The sequence below is a fragment of the Trypanosoma rangeli genome, assembly GCF_003719475.1.
Source record: "Trypanosoma rangeli strain AM80 chromosome Unknown Tra_15.4_contig_00395, whole genome shotgun sequence".
NCBI classification, from domain to species: Eukaryota; Euglenozoa; class Kinetoplastea; order Trypanosomatida; family Trypanosomatidae; genus Trypanosoma; species Trypanosoma rangeli.
In genome coordinates this window covers 1-15,252 of record NW_021706142.1, presented here as the reverse complement: position 1 = coordinate 15,252, position 15,252 = coordinate 1, and the positions used below count along the sequence as shown (strand labels likewise).

The window sequence follows — 15,252 nt, the reverse complement described above, 5'->3', positions numbered from 1 at the left end:
CGCACGGGAACAATGTTCAGCTTGGCCGCAATCATAGAGGCGCGAATGGCCAGCGACACCTCCTTGCCGACGCGGGCGCCGACACCAATGTGGCCATTGCCGTCGCCAACAATGTTGAAGGCCTTGAAGCGCGTGCGCTGACCGGCTGACGTCGCCTTCTGCACAGGGACAATGAGCATCAGCTCGTCGCGCATTTCACTCTCACTGATGAGCTGGTCCACAATCTGATGCTCCTTGATGGGCATCGAGAAGAGAAAGATCTCCTCCAGTGAATTGATCTTCTGCTCCTTCACAAGGCGCCCAAGCTTCGTGCAAGGGACCCACTCCTCCTTCTCGTTGCTGCCACCGCGACCACCGCGGCCACCACGGCCACCACGGCCGCCGCGTCCACCACGGCCCCGGCCGAAGCCGCGCTGTTCACCAGAAGGTGCGGGTTGGGCGTCAGCCATTGTTACGTTGCACTAGCAGCTGAGCAAAATTAAAAAAAAAAAAAGTGATGTATAAACATACAATTCTTCACAAATGATAACTGTTCAAAAATTAAAGAAAGGGGTCGCGCACACATCTATTTGTATTAGTTGTATATTTGTATGGATTGGTTGGTGTGTTTTCCCTTTCCCAGTGCGTTGATTGTCGTCTTTCACTGTTTGATTTCTTTTGAGGTTAGTGGGCATGGTTTAGTTTCTGTTGCGCTCTTGTGTGTGTGTAGTTGGCGTTCCACGCCATTTACAATCGACAAGGTTTCCCTGGACGAATTCGCTTCCTTCGCTTGCTGTGGTAAAACACGGCGTCCGGTGTGGTTCGCTTCTTTGAGCACCGCAATTTCTCCCAGTTGAGAGAAAAAGTCGCTTCGTGCGGGCCGCAAAAGACACCCATAACCTTATGAAGGAGACTTTGGTCCGTCCAGCGGTGCTTAAAGAAGCCGTCACGGTACTCGTTTAGGTAGGCCGTCAATTCCCGTACCGCAGGCTGAAGAAAAAAGTTAACGGACCCCACAACAAAGTTGGTGTAATATGTTCTGTCATCAGATAACCACCAGTCTTGGCTAGCGCTCACTGCCTGTGTGTTGTGACTTCTCAGAAACTTCCATATCGCGTCCTGCAACTCGTCGCTGCAGCCGTGACCATTGTAGGTGTAACCGGTGTGTCCCAGCAGTCGACCACTTGACAGGAGCAGATGCACGAGATTGTTTTGCAGCCGCAAAAAAAATGCCACGTCAACGTCTAGCTTCACCCAGAAACTGTAGCGCCGCACAATCGGCTGATCAAAAAGTGCGTGCGAATACCATCGTGTGCCTTGAATGTACTCCGGCGGCGATCGGTGCAGCGGGCAGAACGGTGGACAACCACAACGCAACCACGTCGGATCCTCCAGCAGCGACCTGTTTGCCTGAATGTAGAGTGGAAAGGTCACGTTCACGGGAACTAAACGAAACACAAACATTGGCTGCACTGACGGCAAATAAAAATATCCATCCCCCAGGGACGCCCACTCCTCTGCTGTCAGGGACACATCTGCAGCGACGTCAGCCCGCAAATTGCGGAATTGAATTTCAAGGGAAGTCAATTGCCCCGTGGAAGCCTTTGCGAGGCCGAATGTCTCCACCAACCGCGCAGCAGTTACCGTGGAATAAGCATAGAAAATCACCATATCCACGTTGCCCTGTGCCACCAAGAAGTTATCCATCCAAGTAGGAAGAGTCTCTTTCAACCGCCTCACACCATGATACTGTAAACTTGTAAGAAGCAATGCAAGCAGCGCACGGCCGTTTCCCGCCAATTCCTTCGACGACGCGTTATATAAAAAACGTGTGCATGCCGATGCTTGCAAGGAAGGGGCAGACTGCAGACCGATCGGGTGGGGAAGGAATACCTGAGGGTGATTCGTCACGTGTGTGCTACCCGTCGTGTCATCCGTCACGAATTCTCTAACTGTGGAGTCAAGCAACAAGAACAGCGTTAAGGCACCAAGAAGGCCAAAGCAGGAGAGGCTATGCCGCCGCATCTCCGTCACTTACACAAGCAACAAGATGAGAGAAAAAGCACTCCTCACGTACAGGTTGACGCCCACAAGAATGCAGAGACCTCGTTGCTCCGTCCAGCCAAAATTCTCCAAAATCAATGCAACCGCATCCATACACAGAAATAGACACATTATATATATATAATAAAAAAAAAAACACGACAGCTCGAAGCGTTTTTCCCACCCATTACTTCGCAAGACGACAACTAACGGGTAACCCAGGGGAAAACGAAAACAAAAAAAAACTTTTCCACTGCAGAACCATTTCTGCTTGCTTTCCCCTATTTTTGTTTGTGGTTTTCTTGTACAGAGATATCCCAGGATCCAAACCAAAACAAAAAAAAAATAGTAAGTCGTAGTCAATAGTAAAAAAGAAAATAATTAAAGAGCTGTCCTCACTCCTCTCCATCGGGGAAAAAGTCATCAGGATGCCCACCAAGGCGCTTATCCTCATTGAGGCCATCGATTTTATGCATTTCCTCCTCACTCAGCTTAAAGTCCCAAACATCAAAGTTTTCTTTAATGCGATCCTGATGTGTGGATTTGGGGATTGTCACAATACCGTGCTGAAGGTCCCAGCGGATGATGACCTGCGCTGGGGATTTACCGTGCCTCTTGGCTATCTCCTCAAGCACAGGGCTCCGCAGGATGCCGCTCCGCGCCCCTTTGCCAAGTGGCGACCAGGCGATGACAGCAATGTTGTGCTGCTTGCAGAACTCCCGTACAAGATGCTGCTGAAACTGGGGGTGGAGCTCCACCTGGTTCACCATCGGCCGGACCTTGCAGCTCTGGAAGAGTTCATTAAGGTGATGCGGTTCAAAGTTGCAAACACCAATTGCCCGCACCTTTTTATCCTCGTACAACTTTTCCAGCGCCTTCCACGTCTCAACAAATTTTTTTTTCCCCGGCCAGTGAATTAGATAGAGGTCAATATACTCCAAGCCAAGCAGCTCACGGCTACGTTCAAACGCTGCAAACACCTTGTCGTAGCCATGGTCTGAATTCCAGAGTTTTGTCGTTACCCACACCTCCTCACGCGGCACCCCCGCGTCACGGATCCCCTGTCCCACACCCTTTTCATTTTTGTAGAAGTATGCCGTGTCGATGTGGCGGTAGCCCGCCTCAATCGCCTGCCGAACTGCATTCGCAGTCTCGGCCCCGTCCTCCGCCCGCCAGACACCCAAGCCAAGCTGCGGAATCCGTACACCGTTATGAAGCGTCACGCAGTCGTACTTGCAATCCGTCATGACCCACTGTATGTATGCGTTGCTTGATGATGTGTCAACCCAATATATATATGTCTTGTTTTCCTTCCTTTCGTTCAGGCAATAAGTTCGTCTTCTATTTACACTGGGCATTCAAACAGGCACGCATTCAAAAAAAAAAAAGTTCAAATAGTCCAAATAGTGTTCCAAACGCAGGAATATGCACGTGCCAGCCGTCAAAGACACGGACACAAAAGAGCGTTCCTCGTGCAAAAAAAAAAAAAAGAAAGGGGAAAAACCCCCTCTGGTGGGTTAATTTCCCACCCACTCCCCCGCCTCCACTTCGGGGTTGCTAACACCACCGACACGTGTACATAAGGTTTCTCACAAAAATTGAGACTGATAGGCGAGCTACAATTCTCTAGTCTTGACTGTACATACAGAGAACAGACACACACACGCATGCCAAGCAGGCAAAAAAAAAAAGAGGCCAGTCACATTATGCCTCACAAGTCGCTATACTAGCATCCACTCGTGACATGTGGCGCTGAACAATAAGTGCCTCCAGTTGACCAAGCGGGTCCTCGGCATCCACCGCGTCGTCAAAACGCTTCAGTACACCAAAGTCTACAAACAAGAGTCGTGGCATCTGGCGGACCTTTTCTTGCAGTTCGGGGAGATATTTTTCCATCAGTAACTCGCGACTCCATATTGACAAGCACATCAACTCGGATGCAGTGTCACACAGTAAATCCATCAACCCAAGCAACTCGCTTAAACTGAAAGGATTGTCCGAAATAACAAGACGACGAAGCGGAATGAGTACAGCAGACGGAAGGGCATCCGCTGACTTTATTCCGGCCTTCCGGATGCTCAGTGAATGTAGTATGGAGGATTCAAATGATGCAAACGCAGACGCCACACCCGAGGAGCCAAGTTCTGTTTCATCAAGAACAAGATTCTGCAAAGTTCCCTGGCATCTATTAAGAATGCGGGCCAAAGAGACCCCTCCACTCTCGCCCTGCAGGTTATTTCGTGACAGTTGCAACTCCTTCAGCGTGAAATTCATATCTGACCGTATGGCATCCGCCCACTGTGTAAGGTGTTCTGCCGTCAAACCATTTCCGTTCAGATGCAGGACATGAAGTCGGTAGCAGAGTTTCGTCAACAACTCCACCTCATCAGCAGCCCAGCACTGCGCAAGATCATTGTGGCCTAAAAGCAAGGTGCTGATACCAGTCTGTGAAACAGACTTAAGCAACTCCAGTAAACATGAGGGCCTTGATAGCATGCTGACATCCACTGCGTATCCCGTTGCCTTGATCACGGCGGGGTCCATTTGGTACGGAGACTCATTGAATCCCATACAATTTCCCTCCAATGAAAGGGAATGGAGTGTCGTGTTGGACGTTAAGGCCTTTGCCAAAGCACGTATGCTTTCCGGATAGAGACTATTGTACGCGAGATCCAGTACCTTGAGCGTCGAATTTGTCGAGAGTGCCCCAAAGAGTGCGATGCAACCAGGAGAGACGTACTGCGGAACATCCACACGCCTCGCTGCCTCTTTCTCTTCCTCTGCATCTTCCTCGGCGGCACTCAGCGCGACACGCCTTCTAGCAAAGTGGTTGTTTCTCAGCAACAAAACCTCCAAGGACTGATTTTCACGGAGAACCTCACCGATACGTCTGACTCCCACACTCCCAATTTGGCAACTGCAAAGGTCAAGTAGACGGATCGACTGCAGACCGCGTTTTGTAGGAGGAAAGGGCATCTCCCAGCTCCCACGTGCCTCCTCCAACTGTGCTGCATCTTCCTCTGCGAACTCGTCCACATCGTCGAATAAGTCGGCGTCCCCTGCTACATGCATCATCGCAGTCTTTTGAGCATCATTATTTTCCTCATCTTCAGCATTTTCCAAATCGTCCTCTTCGTCTTCATGCTCAGCGTCTACAACCATAGTCACGACTGAAGGCCGAAAGGAAAGGGCTGAAGGTGGCACAACGGCACCATGACCCTTCTCTGTGCGCGTCGTCTCCGCTAAGACTGCTTTAAGTGCAGACCAGGCAGTGTGATGGTCGTTTAACAGCCGTCGTCGTTCATTCACTTCTTCGGTGAAGACCTCTCTCCTGCCTGACAACAACCCGGCAAGAAGTTCATCTGCCTTGTCAGTGAGTTCTGCTTGAATACGTTCCACTTCTTCCTCTCCCAGACTCACCTCATGCCGGAGCACGGCCGCCACACCCGTTGCTCCTTCGTTCCCGATGGAGTTTCCCCGCAGCCGAAGCACCTGCAAGTGCGACCAGCCACTGCGGCGTTGGCAGTATTTCTCAATCTTGGCACGCCGCTCATCTGCAAGTTCGGTCCGGATGGCCTCGTGCTCCTTCTGTAGCACAGTCGCCTCATTGACGTATGTAGTCACGCAATCAACACGCCGTTTCTTTTCCTCGCGCAACAAACTCTGAAAAAGACGCTGAAACTTCTTCACAAGATGAGGAGGAAGTTTCTCTTCTTCCTCCTCTTCTTCTTCCTCATCCTCCTCTTCTTCCTCACCCTCCTCTTCTTCCTCACCCTCCTCCGCCCGCGCTTCTTTGCCTTCACCTTCATCCTCTTCTTCATCTTCTTCCACTTCTTCCTCCTCATCAGATGACTGTTTCGTCTTCCGCTTCTCTATAGTGCCTTGTTGAAATGCATTCTCCAGTCTCTCCTCCGCTTCCTCTGTTTCTTCTTCTTCTTCTTCTTCTTCTTCGTCCCCATCCGGGTGGGGAATAAAAAACTCTAGATCGTTGAGAACATCGCTCTCCGCCTCCTCGTCCCCCACCTCGTTCTCCGCGTCTGGAAGATCCTGCGGCGTGAACCTCGTGTCGGAGGCAGCCAGCGCCTCCAATAGCAACAGTGCGCTACTCCCAGAAATGTTGTTGTAGTTGAGATTAAGTTGAAGCAGGAACTTGTTTTCCTTCAGGTACTCCGCAAGGAAGGGAATGACCTCGTCCTCACTCCCTGCCTGTCCCAAGTCGTTCCCCTCCATGTTAAGCACCCGTACCGTCGAAGCCTTGAGTAACGGCATCAAGGTCGTTGCCACCTGAACAAGTGCCGTGTGCGGGACATCTAGTACGGCGAGATTCCGAGCTGCTTGTAGAAACTCCTCAAACACCAAGTCTTCGGTGTCCTCCTTGAACTCCCCCGCAAGCGTAACAGAACGTAGTTGTTCCAACATGCGACGGTTGACGTTTAACGCCTCAAGCACGTCGGTGAGGAAAACTGTCACTGCAAACGAGGGCATCAGTGTCATACGCCGCATGCTCTGCGATATACTGTAGTTTTTCCGTCGAGACTCCAAGCGCATTACATTGGTAATAAAACCCACGATCTGGTCAGCTGGCAGCTGTACATCAGGAAGTGTCTCTAATTCTGATTGTGTCTTCAGAATATGCGAAGCATAGTATGCGATGACAGGCATTTCTTTTGTTACTAGACTCTCAGCCTCATCCTCTGTGTGTGCCACAAGTGGAATATCTGCATGGTGAAGGGTAAGGACGGAGGGGTCCTCGAAACTCGGCCAATAAGCCATATTGACCCTCGAGGCAACGACACAGGCATTGAACTTGGAAATACAGGAACCCAAACGCTGTGTTAGCTCGGTGGACAACTGTTTCACAGAAGCACCACATTCGGCGGCAACAGCCGCATTTTCCTTTGTGAATTTCCTAGACTGCGATGAAATGTTGAAGTCATGCATAGTAGCCTTCCTGTTTAGATGTGTCTTATCCAGCTGCAGAGACGCATCCCCGTTCAAGGCGGGGCACCATGTACGCGTCATCGTTGCTCCACTCTGTAGCCTCTTTGAAGTTAAAGGGAGATGTACGCCAAATATATATATATATAAATGACAAAAAAAAAATTGAGGGAATAAACAACAAGAGCAACAGCAACGAGAAAGAGAAATAGAGAGACGAATTACAAGTTGTGCATTGGCACTCATATAAAATGTGCGCAACAGAAAGCAACCGTTTTGTTTGTTTGTGCGTTTGCGTAAAAGTGGGGGGCTAGCTTTTCGACCGCTTACGTTTGCAGGCGAGGCGCTGCAGCGGACGCAGCCGTTGCCACTGAGCAACTTCATCTGCTTCCGTGCTGAGAATCAGTGGTACCTGAAAACTGTCCTCCCCACAGAACCGACACGTAGCATCTGCCGGTGCAGCGGCACAAGTGGAGTCACCCACCCCACTCTGCTTTACGGCCGACTCAGAGCAGGAAGCCGTACATACGACGTGTCCACATCCCCAAAATCCAATAAACTTGTGAAGCCCTGAGGCCGCCTCAAACCCGCTTAAGGGGCATCGGATACAAGGCCGCTCGCCGTCCTCCACGCTCCTAATCTCACACACGTCCGAAAGCTTTGTAATGACAGGATTCTCCGCCTGAGATTTTTCCTTGGTTGTGTGCCGATGCCGCTGTTGCAGCAGCTCGTCTAGTACGGCCCGCTTGGAATACAAGCGGCCACAGAGATCAAACACAATGGGAGTTTCCAAAGGCTCCAACGAGAGGGCGCAATGTGTCCACCGCTGCACCCTCCGTTCCTTTTCAGTCTGCGTCACACCCGAATCCTTTCCTCCCTCCGCCTTCCGCAGCTGTTCGGCTGTGACGAAAACCTTCGAGTCCTCTAAAAGTCTACGCTTATTTGCAAGTGCCTGACCATCCCCTCCCATTGATTGCTGCTGCCTCAAACTAGTGGGGGGACATAAAAAAAGGACGGGTGAGAAACCAAAAACAGCGCATAAAAGCAAAAAAAAAAAAACTATCAACACCCAGAACAAACATGTAAAGGCATCAAAGAGGAATCCACATATCTAGACGCAGAGACATATCATATATACATATACATGGGCCTAGAAGCATCGTCAATTTCTTGAAGAAACAGGTATATATCGTTATACCTCTTCACATATCGCACACCTTCATTGCGTACAGAGTGGGAAGCATTGACAACCGCTTAGTCTTTTGCCACTATCCTTGGCGTTGTAATCCCCCAAGCTTAATTTCAATAAGGGGCAGGAAGTCGCAGGGGCGTCATAGTCGTAATGTACAACGACGTGATGCGTCATTTCACCATCGGCCAGTGAAGTAGATTGGGCAGGTTCGTGCTCCAATAAAAAGGCCTCAAACAGAGTTTGCCTCACATCGCGCACTATTAGCCCAGGCTCCACGCGACCCAACCACATGCGAAAGCCGCAGGTTGTTGTGCCACCGTGACACTCAATAATTTTCTGTTGCACTGCAAACAGCTCCGTGTTTACATCGCAACTAAATTCGCCATCAAAAAATGGCATTCCAACCATCCTGTGGCGAACTATGACTTTTGTGGAGCTTCTAGTGGAAGCATCTTCCGGCATCTAGAAACAACTACCTCCAAAACTGAAACACCGACAAATAGCTAATATATATATATATATTATTTATTTATTTACTACACAAAGGCATATCAATACGCAAGTTCCTTCGTAATTCATAAAGCACCAGAATCCCCCCATGGCACCCTCCCTGCGTAAATATACGTATACTCAAGAAGTAACTCATCGGCATCAACAATAAGCCACCCAGAGCACCAAATACCATAGAGGAGAAAGCGAAACAAGAAGCTTATATATATATATATATATATATCTCCATCAAATTACAAAAGAAAAAGCTTAACTGTTGGCATTGTTTTGGGATGCGGTTTCCCGGCTAGAGAGCCTTGACTCCAATAAGGACATTTTTGCATCCAATGCATCCAGTCGCGTCCAAAAATTTCTTTCAATTCTTTCTAGGGATTTCATGATACCCATCAATATTCCACTCACAGAGGGCTGCCGCGGTTGCTCTGCTCCCTCACTGCAAAAATGAAAACGGCTTGCGCTAGACCCCATCAGAGAGCCTTGCTCAAATGAGGAATGCAAAGAAGCTGCTGATCGGCTAAAAGGAAGAGGTTCCAAGAAAATCACTGGATCCCAAACGACTCGAAATAAATGAAGCGAGTTCACTTCACTACTATAAATACTCAGTTTCCAGCGTTCATGCGGCCCACTGCGCTGGCATTCTTCCGTACAATACAAATCTGCTCGTTGATACACAGCACCTTCATGCACAAGTGTTTTTTGACTAGAAAGACTTCCCGCCCAAATATGTCCCAAAAAAGAAGTACCACCTGAAGCCACTTCCCTAGCACGGGTAATGTATGTCATGCCATTCCACGAACTACTCGGATGCTGAGCTAGTATACCAATGTAACACTTTTGCAGCTCCTCATTAGTGGTGTCAAGATTGCACAGTAGTCCCAGAACATCACGCTCACCAATCAGGTTAAAGTTGCCCCAATACGGGGTTTTACAGTCAGTATTACCTTGCTGGGGAGAGACACACGCAGGAAATGTGTAACGTTTACCCCCGTCGTGCATAATTGAGGCATTCTCACTAGAGCAGGTTGAACTCATTAACTGAGGCGCCGTATCTGGAGGCTCCGGACCATACTTGCCGGTCAGTGTCGCAATAAGTAGTTCCTCCTTCCCTTTGTAAGCTGTAAGGTACTCTTCAATGCGGTCTATTTTTTGGGGATTATATACCTTGTAAAACCTGTAGAGCCTCTGATAGAGGCCGTGACGTATACCCTCGTCAGCGTCAGCATGTTGCTCCTGATAATACCCTGAGTTACTCTCACGAGATTCCCACGCACTCTCGCTAAAATAAGAGTAGTTTTTGGAATTCAATCCGCGCGTGGTCTGATGAGCAGCGCTTGGGTGAAACGAAACTGCCTTTGACAACTGCGCCACCACATCTGGAGATGAGTCATTCTCCTTCGAGTCCTGTCGGGTTGACGTGGTCTGAATCATCCTCTTCAGCTTGAAAGGGCACCAGTGCCTTCCCTACTCACTCCTTTTTTCTTTTTCTCTTCCGAAACTCGCTTCGGCAGCTCGCCCCCACCCCACCCCACCCCCCTTCGCACCCAGACACACACCTGTTTTTGCAAACCATGTGAGACCAACAACAATAATAATAAACATAAAAAGGGACGAGAAGCGCACCTGGGTTGTCAAAAAAACTGGCGCACCAACACGGATGCACACAGACAGTTTGCAAAATAATCAAAAAAAAAAGTTCCACGCAGTTTAAACGATTTACCACAACAACAACTACCACCACTACTTCTACCATGTCTTCCCTCTGGCCCATCTTCTCTTCTTTGCAGACCAGCATCGTTGGAGTAGAGTAGACACGTCCCTCTCTGCTTACCATTATCAGTATTATTATTATTACCAACTACTCCATTCATTTCCCTCCTTGTTGTGGTTGTTGTTGTTGTTCTAAGCAAGCATCATTGCTGGTGGTGGGAAGGAGAAGCAGAAAAGAGTCCCGAGGAATTCATTACCTCAATACTCCTTGAAGACGAGGTCCAACGGGTTCTGCTCTGGTGGCGGATTCATCGCCTTATGCATTTCAGATTTTATCTTAATGGCCTCGTTCATTTGCACCTTCTCAAGACGGCGCGTCTTCCTGTCCCGACGCTGTTCCGTTGGCGTCTTTGCCAACTCGCTCTTCCAAATAACACTACCCTTGCAGCAGCCGTTAAGAATGGCTGCTGGCTCAAGTGTGAAGCGCGGCCCTATCTCCAGCAGAGACAGCGGCTCACTGTCCACAATTTGGTAGTGGCGAAACCATATGTGATGATCCAGATAAAAAAAGCAAACCATATGATCAACAAATGGCTTAGACTTTGGGTGATAGCGGGGTGTGTTAAACGTCATCTGAAGTAGCGACTTTACCACCCGCTAGGTGAGGCTGTGTCTCGAATTCCCGGTCAAAGTGGATGAGAGGACGACTGTACTTCAAACAATTTCCAGCCATACGAAGTTCATCGGCGGTGTGCACATTCGTTAATTGCAGCTTTACACTAGGGCCGTGTGGGGCCTGGGTAATCCACATGTAACTAATATCATGTCGATGAGCCTCAATTAAAAGGGAACTATTACATTGATGCAGCGAGCAGAGCTCAACCAAATCATCCCCAAGTTTTTGCGTCTGAGCAATCTTGGAATGTTCTCGCGCGTGCGGCATCAGGCCACGAATGTCATTGAGCAAATGACGATTCTTACCGGATATGTTGCGTGAGCCCAGAACCAGACATTTCTGTCGATTTGTCATTCGCTTGTCCGTCGTCGCACGTTTTAGCTGCATCTTTCCTACCATGGACTCTTCCTTCTCGCCTCCGGTCGCCGGCAAACTGTTTACCTCCTCTTTCGCGGTTTCATTGTCCTCCAACCGCTGACGTTTCGTTGCCCTCGTCATTGTATGCTTCGCCCTTTGCGTCGCCGATCCCTTTTTGTGGTTATTGTTGTTGTGAGTATGTCGGGCACTTTCCAAGCCTATTCTCTCCCTTCGCCAAGCGACAGAAAATAAAGATTTGAAGACAAGAGAAAAAAAACCAATGAAACAAAAACAAAAAAAGAATAATTTACAGGAAGCCGATCTAGCGCCACCAATGCATCCCCCAACACGCCCAACACAGGGAAATCAACAACAACAACAACGCGGAAGTTCGCGGCGCCCCACTGGGAGTGGCATGAGCATGGGAGGATACAAGAACAGCAACAAGTAGACTTGTACCCTGGCGATGCAACGATCATGTCACCGCACTGTGCCAGCCACCATCTTTTTGGTGGACTTCACTGAGCCGGCAGGAAAGTGAGAGGAGTGGAGAACGGGTTCCCTAGATGACATTGAACTGTACAAGGAAGAACCCCACGAGGGAAATGATAAGCAGACAACAACACATATTCAAGAAGGTGTTCAGTGGCTGTTTCTCCCTCATAAATTTACCAATACGGCGGTTAATATTACGTAACTTATTCACTTGAGCATCCATCGTTTGCTCTGTCTTCTCCAACGTCTGCGCCTGCATGTCAATCTGTACGCCAAGCTCCAGCGCCAGGTTGTGCAACCTACCCACTCCCGCCTTCAGTCGATCCAGCCCTGCATCAATTTCGGCATCCTGTGCTCCAATGACCTTCATAGACTCTCTTGTCTCCTCATTATCCTCTAACCGGCCTCCACCCACGGCATCATCATGCAATTCAATCTCCTCATTAGGATCAGCGTGACCACCTTCACTCGTTCGCTGCCGACGAAGCATCAAAAGTTGCTGGCGTAACTGCGTCTTGCGTCCAAACTGCATTTCCTGAGCGAGATTTGCACCTTTTTGACCATTTGAATTCCGCTGTTGGTCCAACTCCCGCACTAGCTCGAGCATCGAGAAGCACTCATTGTATTGAGCCACTTGTTCGTCGCGTTGTTTTTCTAGAAGTGCCACTTTTTGTTTATCTGGTTTTTTCTTTCGGTTTGCTTGCGCGAGTGTGGATTCGGTGGCTTCCACATACCTTTTCATCTCCTCAAGAAGCGTCTCCATGGTACGCATGTCCTTCCGGATATTATTCGATTGCTCGATGACCATGCGGTCTTGCCCGTGAAGACTCACTCCTTCGTTGCGTTCCTTGATGAGTTTCTTCGTGCGTGCGATGCAGCGGATAAACGCCAGCGACAGGTCACGCTGCGGATCCGTAGAAGACTCCTCCTCGTTTTCATCTTCGCGGCCAGCCTTCTTTCGTATACGGCGGATGCGCATGATGGTTTCTCGCAACGTGGAGCGCATCAGGCCATCGCTGCTCGGCAAATACTGTGTCATCAGCCACCCTATCCCTCACCCCAACTTCACCTCCTTCTGAAAAGCACACGCCCACGGCAAATACAAGCCCACGACAGAGAAAAAATAATAATAATAATAACCAAATAATAATAATGACAAAAAAAAAAAAAGTAAAAATAAAGAAATAAAAAATAAAAACAATGCCAGCTTCCATGTCTTCGCAGTCCAAAGGTCAATTTCCTTTCACCATGTCCCTTTCCCAAAAAAAGGGAGGAAAAGAAACAACGCAACTGTCATTCCCTGTTTCTGCTGCCCGCTTGAGGAAAATGGTGTGGTGGCAATCAGCGTTCACTGTCAGGCAAGTGGCGTGACACCCTCATTATTAGATATTTAAAAAGAAGCACACGACGTGTATAGCCATATAGGCCACTTCCTATTTTCCGTCGTTGATAGTGGTTCTATATTTTTTTTTTTCCATTTGCTTTGCTTTGTTTCCTTTTTTATCTTTTCCGTTTGTCCTTATGAGAACCCATTTTACCTCTAAGAAAAAGGTGGCTAATCACCACACGTCCCCGCCATTGCCTGGCTGGCGGTTAAATGTTCCAGGGTCGCGGATATGGCGCAGTGAAGGATCTGCAGAATCGTTTTGCAGAATACGGTTGACAGCTTGTGGAATAAAATTCCTCTGTGCTTGTTGCTGCTGCATTGATGGCGGTGGTGCATACGAGCTGTATTGCATCCCCTGGTGGAAGACGCGCGGAGCACGATCCGGGAGTGACCAGTTTGCGTTTGTATAATCCACTGCGTGGCCTGGCTGTGGTCCCCAATGTTGGCCTCGAGTGAGATCGGTGGTTCCACCCATTCCAGCAAATGCCCTAGCTGCTGCCGACTCGGGACGATAAAATTGTTGTTGAAGCTGCGTCGTCGCGGGAGGCGTTGGGGGCTTACCTGCCTGCCCCGAAAAGGTGTAAACCCCCATGTACTCCGTTGCAGTTGCCATCGTGCGAGGGGGCAAATTCACAGACTCCTCAACAATTCTGTCAATGTCAAGCACGTAGTAATTTACAGTAGGCATTTCCTCCACTTCTTCCTCAGGAGGTGAAGGGATAATGGCTTGAACAATAGCAGCATCCTGCTGCATCGTGACATACGCAATGTCCTCGTTCTCATTGCTCTCGGGAGGAACATTAATAGGATCTTCTTGAATATCATGCGCCAGTTCTACAGCAACACTTTCCCCACAAACAACTTCTGCAGCCTCCTCGTAAGAATTTTCCAGTTGCATATTCATGGCCGCAGTATCCGTCTTCTTCCGTACAACATCGGCAAAAGAAAGTGAACTACCTCCCTTCACCCAACTGGTAACAGTAGTCACTTGCATTTTCTGCTGTACAGAAGGCCCGCTTGCCGCCTGGGCACGTTTGGGGTGTGCCTGCTCTGGTCTGCGTCCTACAGACGACTTCCTTGCAGCATCCCCACTGGAGGCATTTTGCCTCTCCTCTTTTGGTGGGCGCTGACGGCTAACTCCCTTCTTATCACCCTTAGACACACCCACTCTGCTCTTGGAGTTCATTGGCACTTACAAACTTTTCTGCAGCCAAACGCAAAGTGTAAATTTGATAGTGTTTAACCACACCAACAGAAACCACAAAAAGAGACAAAGGAAACAAAAAAGGAGAAAGACGAAAAAAAAATACTTGAACCATCAACACTGCAGAAGAACCAAGGAAATCAAACACGCACAGAAAAAAAAAACCTGCCAAACCCAACAGTCAGAGCGCAAGAAGCTTCTGTGACCTTAAAAATTCACTACAGTAAAATAAATTAAAAAAAATGATATCACCGAAATGTTGTGTCAGGAGATACCTACTCACGCGGCTATCATCTTGCCTCCCATGGTGAGGAAGTCCGAGTGCTCATCCGTGGGATCACGCGAGACCTCCGTCTCGGCCCAAAGGTCGGGTGTCAAGAAGCCGTACGTCTTGCGCAGCGCGTAAAATGTCGCCATGATAAAGTTGCCTCGCGTGCGGGTCTTGCCGCAGGAGGACGTGTACACGTCCTCCACGCCAGCAAACTCAAGAATCTTCTTCGGGACGGGGGCAGCGACGATGCCGGTGCCACGCGGCGCAGGGACCAGGCGGACGGCAACAGAGCCGCACTTGCCAGTCACCTTCATCGGGATTGTGTGTGGCTCACCAATCTTGTTGCCCCAGTAGCCGCGGCGCACGGGAACAATGTTCAGCTTGGCCGCAATCATAGAGGCGCGAATGGCCAGCGACACCTCCTTGCCGACGCGGGCGCCGACACCAATGTGGCCATTGCCGTCGCCAACAATGTTGAAGGCCTTGAAGCGCG

General features: G+C 49.3%; 12 protein-coding genes across 12 annotated transcripts in view, besides 7 other annotated features; all 12 read right to left on the bottom strand.

The window, feature by feature from the left end:
• TraAM80_08279 (40S ribosomal protein S2) overlaps window positions 1-449 on the bottom strand; it is a gene marked incomplete at both ends in the record, with an annotated part of 486 nt that extends 37 nt beyond the window's left edge. The window contains one exon of the mRNA XM_029385032.1: window positions 1-449. This exon is cut by the window's left edge and continues 37 nt beyond it. Within this exon, the coding sequence (XP_029235115.1) occupies window positions 1-449 (449 nt within the window).
• Window positions 450-726: 277 nt separating this feature from the next.
• On the bottom strand, window positions 727-2,004 carry TraAM80_08278 (uncharacterized protein; the record flags this gene model as incomplete). The annotated part of the gene is made up of 1 exon (XM_029385031.1): window positions 727-2,004. One exon carries the CDS (start codon window positions 2,002-2,004, stop codon window positions 727-729), a length of 1,278 nt encoding a protein of 425 aa, XP_029235114.1.
• A 413-nt stretch (window positions 2,005-2,417) lies between these two features.
• On the bottom strand, window positions 2,418-3,269 carry TraAM80_08277 (prostaglandin F synthase; the record flags this gene model as incomplete). Its single annotated transcript, XM_029385030.1, has 1 exon — window positions 2,418-3,269. The coding sequence occupies one exon, from the start codon at window positions 3,267-3,269 to the stop codon at window positions 2,418-2,420; it is 852 nt and encodes a 283-aa protein (XP_029235113.1).
• A 457-nt stretch (window positions 3,270-3,726) lies between these two features.
• TraAM80_08276 (uncharacterized protein) lies at window positions 3,727-7,044 on the bottom strand (the record flags this gene model as incomplete). Its single annotated transcript, XM_029385029.1, has 1 exon — window positions 3,727-7,044. The coding sequence occupies one exon, from the start codon at window positions 7,042-7,044 to the stop codon at window positions 3,727-3,729; it is 3,318 nt and encodes a 1,105-aa protein (XP_029235112.1).
• A 98-nt stretch (window positions 7,045-7,142) lies between these two features.
• Window positions 7,143-7,181: a microsatellite.
• An 89-nt stretch (window positions 7,182-7,270) lies between these two features.
• TraAM80_08275 (putative replication termination factor) lies at window positions 7,271-7,930 on the bottom strand (the record flags this gene model as incomplete). The annotated part of the gene is made up of 1 exon (XM_029385028.1): window positions 7,271-7,930. One exon carries the CDS (start codon window positions 7,928-7,930, stop codon window positions 7,271-7,273), a length of 660 nt encoding a protein of 219 aa, XP_029235111.1.
• A 135-nt stretch (window positions 7,931-8,065) lies between these two features.
• Window positions 8,066-8,106: a microsatellite.
• Window positions 8,107-8,179: 73 nt separating this feature from the next.
• Window positions 8,180-8,560, bottom strand: TraAM80_08274 (uncharacterized protein; the record flags this gene model as incomplete). The annotated part of the gene is made up of 1 exon (XM_029385027.1): window positions 8,180-8,560. One exon carries the CDS (start codon window positions 8,558-8,560, stop codon window positions 8,180-8,182), a length of 381 nt encoding a protein of 126 aa, XP_029235110.1.
• A 98-nt stretch (window positions 8,561-8,658) lies between these two features.
• Window positions 8,659-8,688: a microsatellite.
• A 174-nt stretch (window positions 8,689-8,862) lies between these two features.
• Window positions 8,863-8,885: a microsatellite.
• A 26-nt stretch (window positions 8,886-8,911) lies between these two features.
• Window positions 8,912-10,090, bottom strand: TraAM80_08273 (uncharacterized protein; the record flags this gene model as incomplete). The annotated part of the gene is made up of 1 exon (XM_029385026.1): window positions 8,912-10,090. One exon carries the CDS (start codon window positions 10,088-10,090, stop codon window positions 8,912-8,914), a length of 1,179 nt encoding a protein of 392 aa, XP_029235109.1.
• A 401-nt stretch (window positions 10,091-10,491) lies between these two features.
• Window positions 10,492-10,513: a microsatellite.
• Window positions 10,514-10,538: 25 nt separating this feature from the next.
• Window positions 10,539-10,561: a microsatellite.
• A 66-nt stretch (window positions 10,562-10,627) lies between these two features.
• TraAM80_08272 (ribosome biogenesis protein) lies at window positions 10,628-10,948 on the bottom strand (the record flags this gene model as incomplete). The annotated part of the gene is made up of 1 exon (XM_029385025.1): window positions 10,628-10,948. One exon carries the CDS (start codon window positions 10,946-10,948, stop codon window positions 10,628-10,630), a length of 321 nt encoding a protein of 106 aa, XP_029235108.1.
• A 43-nt stretch (window positions 10,949-10,991) lies between these two features.
• On the bottom strand, window positions 10,992-11,543 carry TraAM80_08271 (ribosome biogenesis protein; the record flags this gene model as incomplete). The annotated part of the gene is made up of 1 exon (XM_029385024.1): window positions 10,992-11,543. The coding sequence occupies one exon, from the start codon at window positions 11,541-11,543 to the stop codon at window positions 10,992-10,994; it is 552 nt and encodes a 183-aa protein (XP_029235107.1).
• A 421-nt stretch (window positions 11,544-11,964) lies between these two features.
• TraAM80_08270 (putative syntaxin) lies at window positions 11,965-12,936 on the bottom strand (the record flags this gene model as incomplete). The annotated part of the gene is made up of 1 exon (XM_029385023.1): window positions 11,965-12,936. The coding sequence occupies one exon, from the start codon at window positions 12,934-12,936 to the stop codon at window positions 11,965-11,967; it is 972 nt and encodes a 323-aa protein (XP_029235106.1).
• An 80-nt stretch (window positions 12,937-13,016) lies between these two features.
• Window positions 13,017-13,098: a microsatellite.
• A 358-nt stretch (window positions 13,099-13,456) lies between these two features.
• On the bottom strand, window positions 13,457-14,470 carry TraAM80_08269 (nucleic acid binding protein Tc38; the record flags this gene model as incomplete). The annotated part of the gene is made up of 1 exon (XM_029385022.1): window positions 13,457-14,470. The coding sequence occupies one exon, from the start codon at window positions 14,468-14,470 to the stop codon at window positions 13,457-13,459; it is 1,014 nt and encodes a 337-aa protein (XP_029235105.1).
• Window positions 14,471-14,767: 297 nt separating this feature from the next.
• On the bottom strand, window positions 14,768-15,252 carry TraAM80_08268 (40S ribosomal protein S2; the record flags this gene model as incomplete). The annotated part of the gene is made up of 1 exon (XM_029385021.1): window positions 14,768-15,252. A coding segment is annotated over one exon (485 nt), but the record flags the coding sequence as incomplete, so codon positions are not given.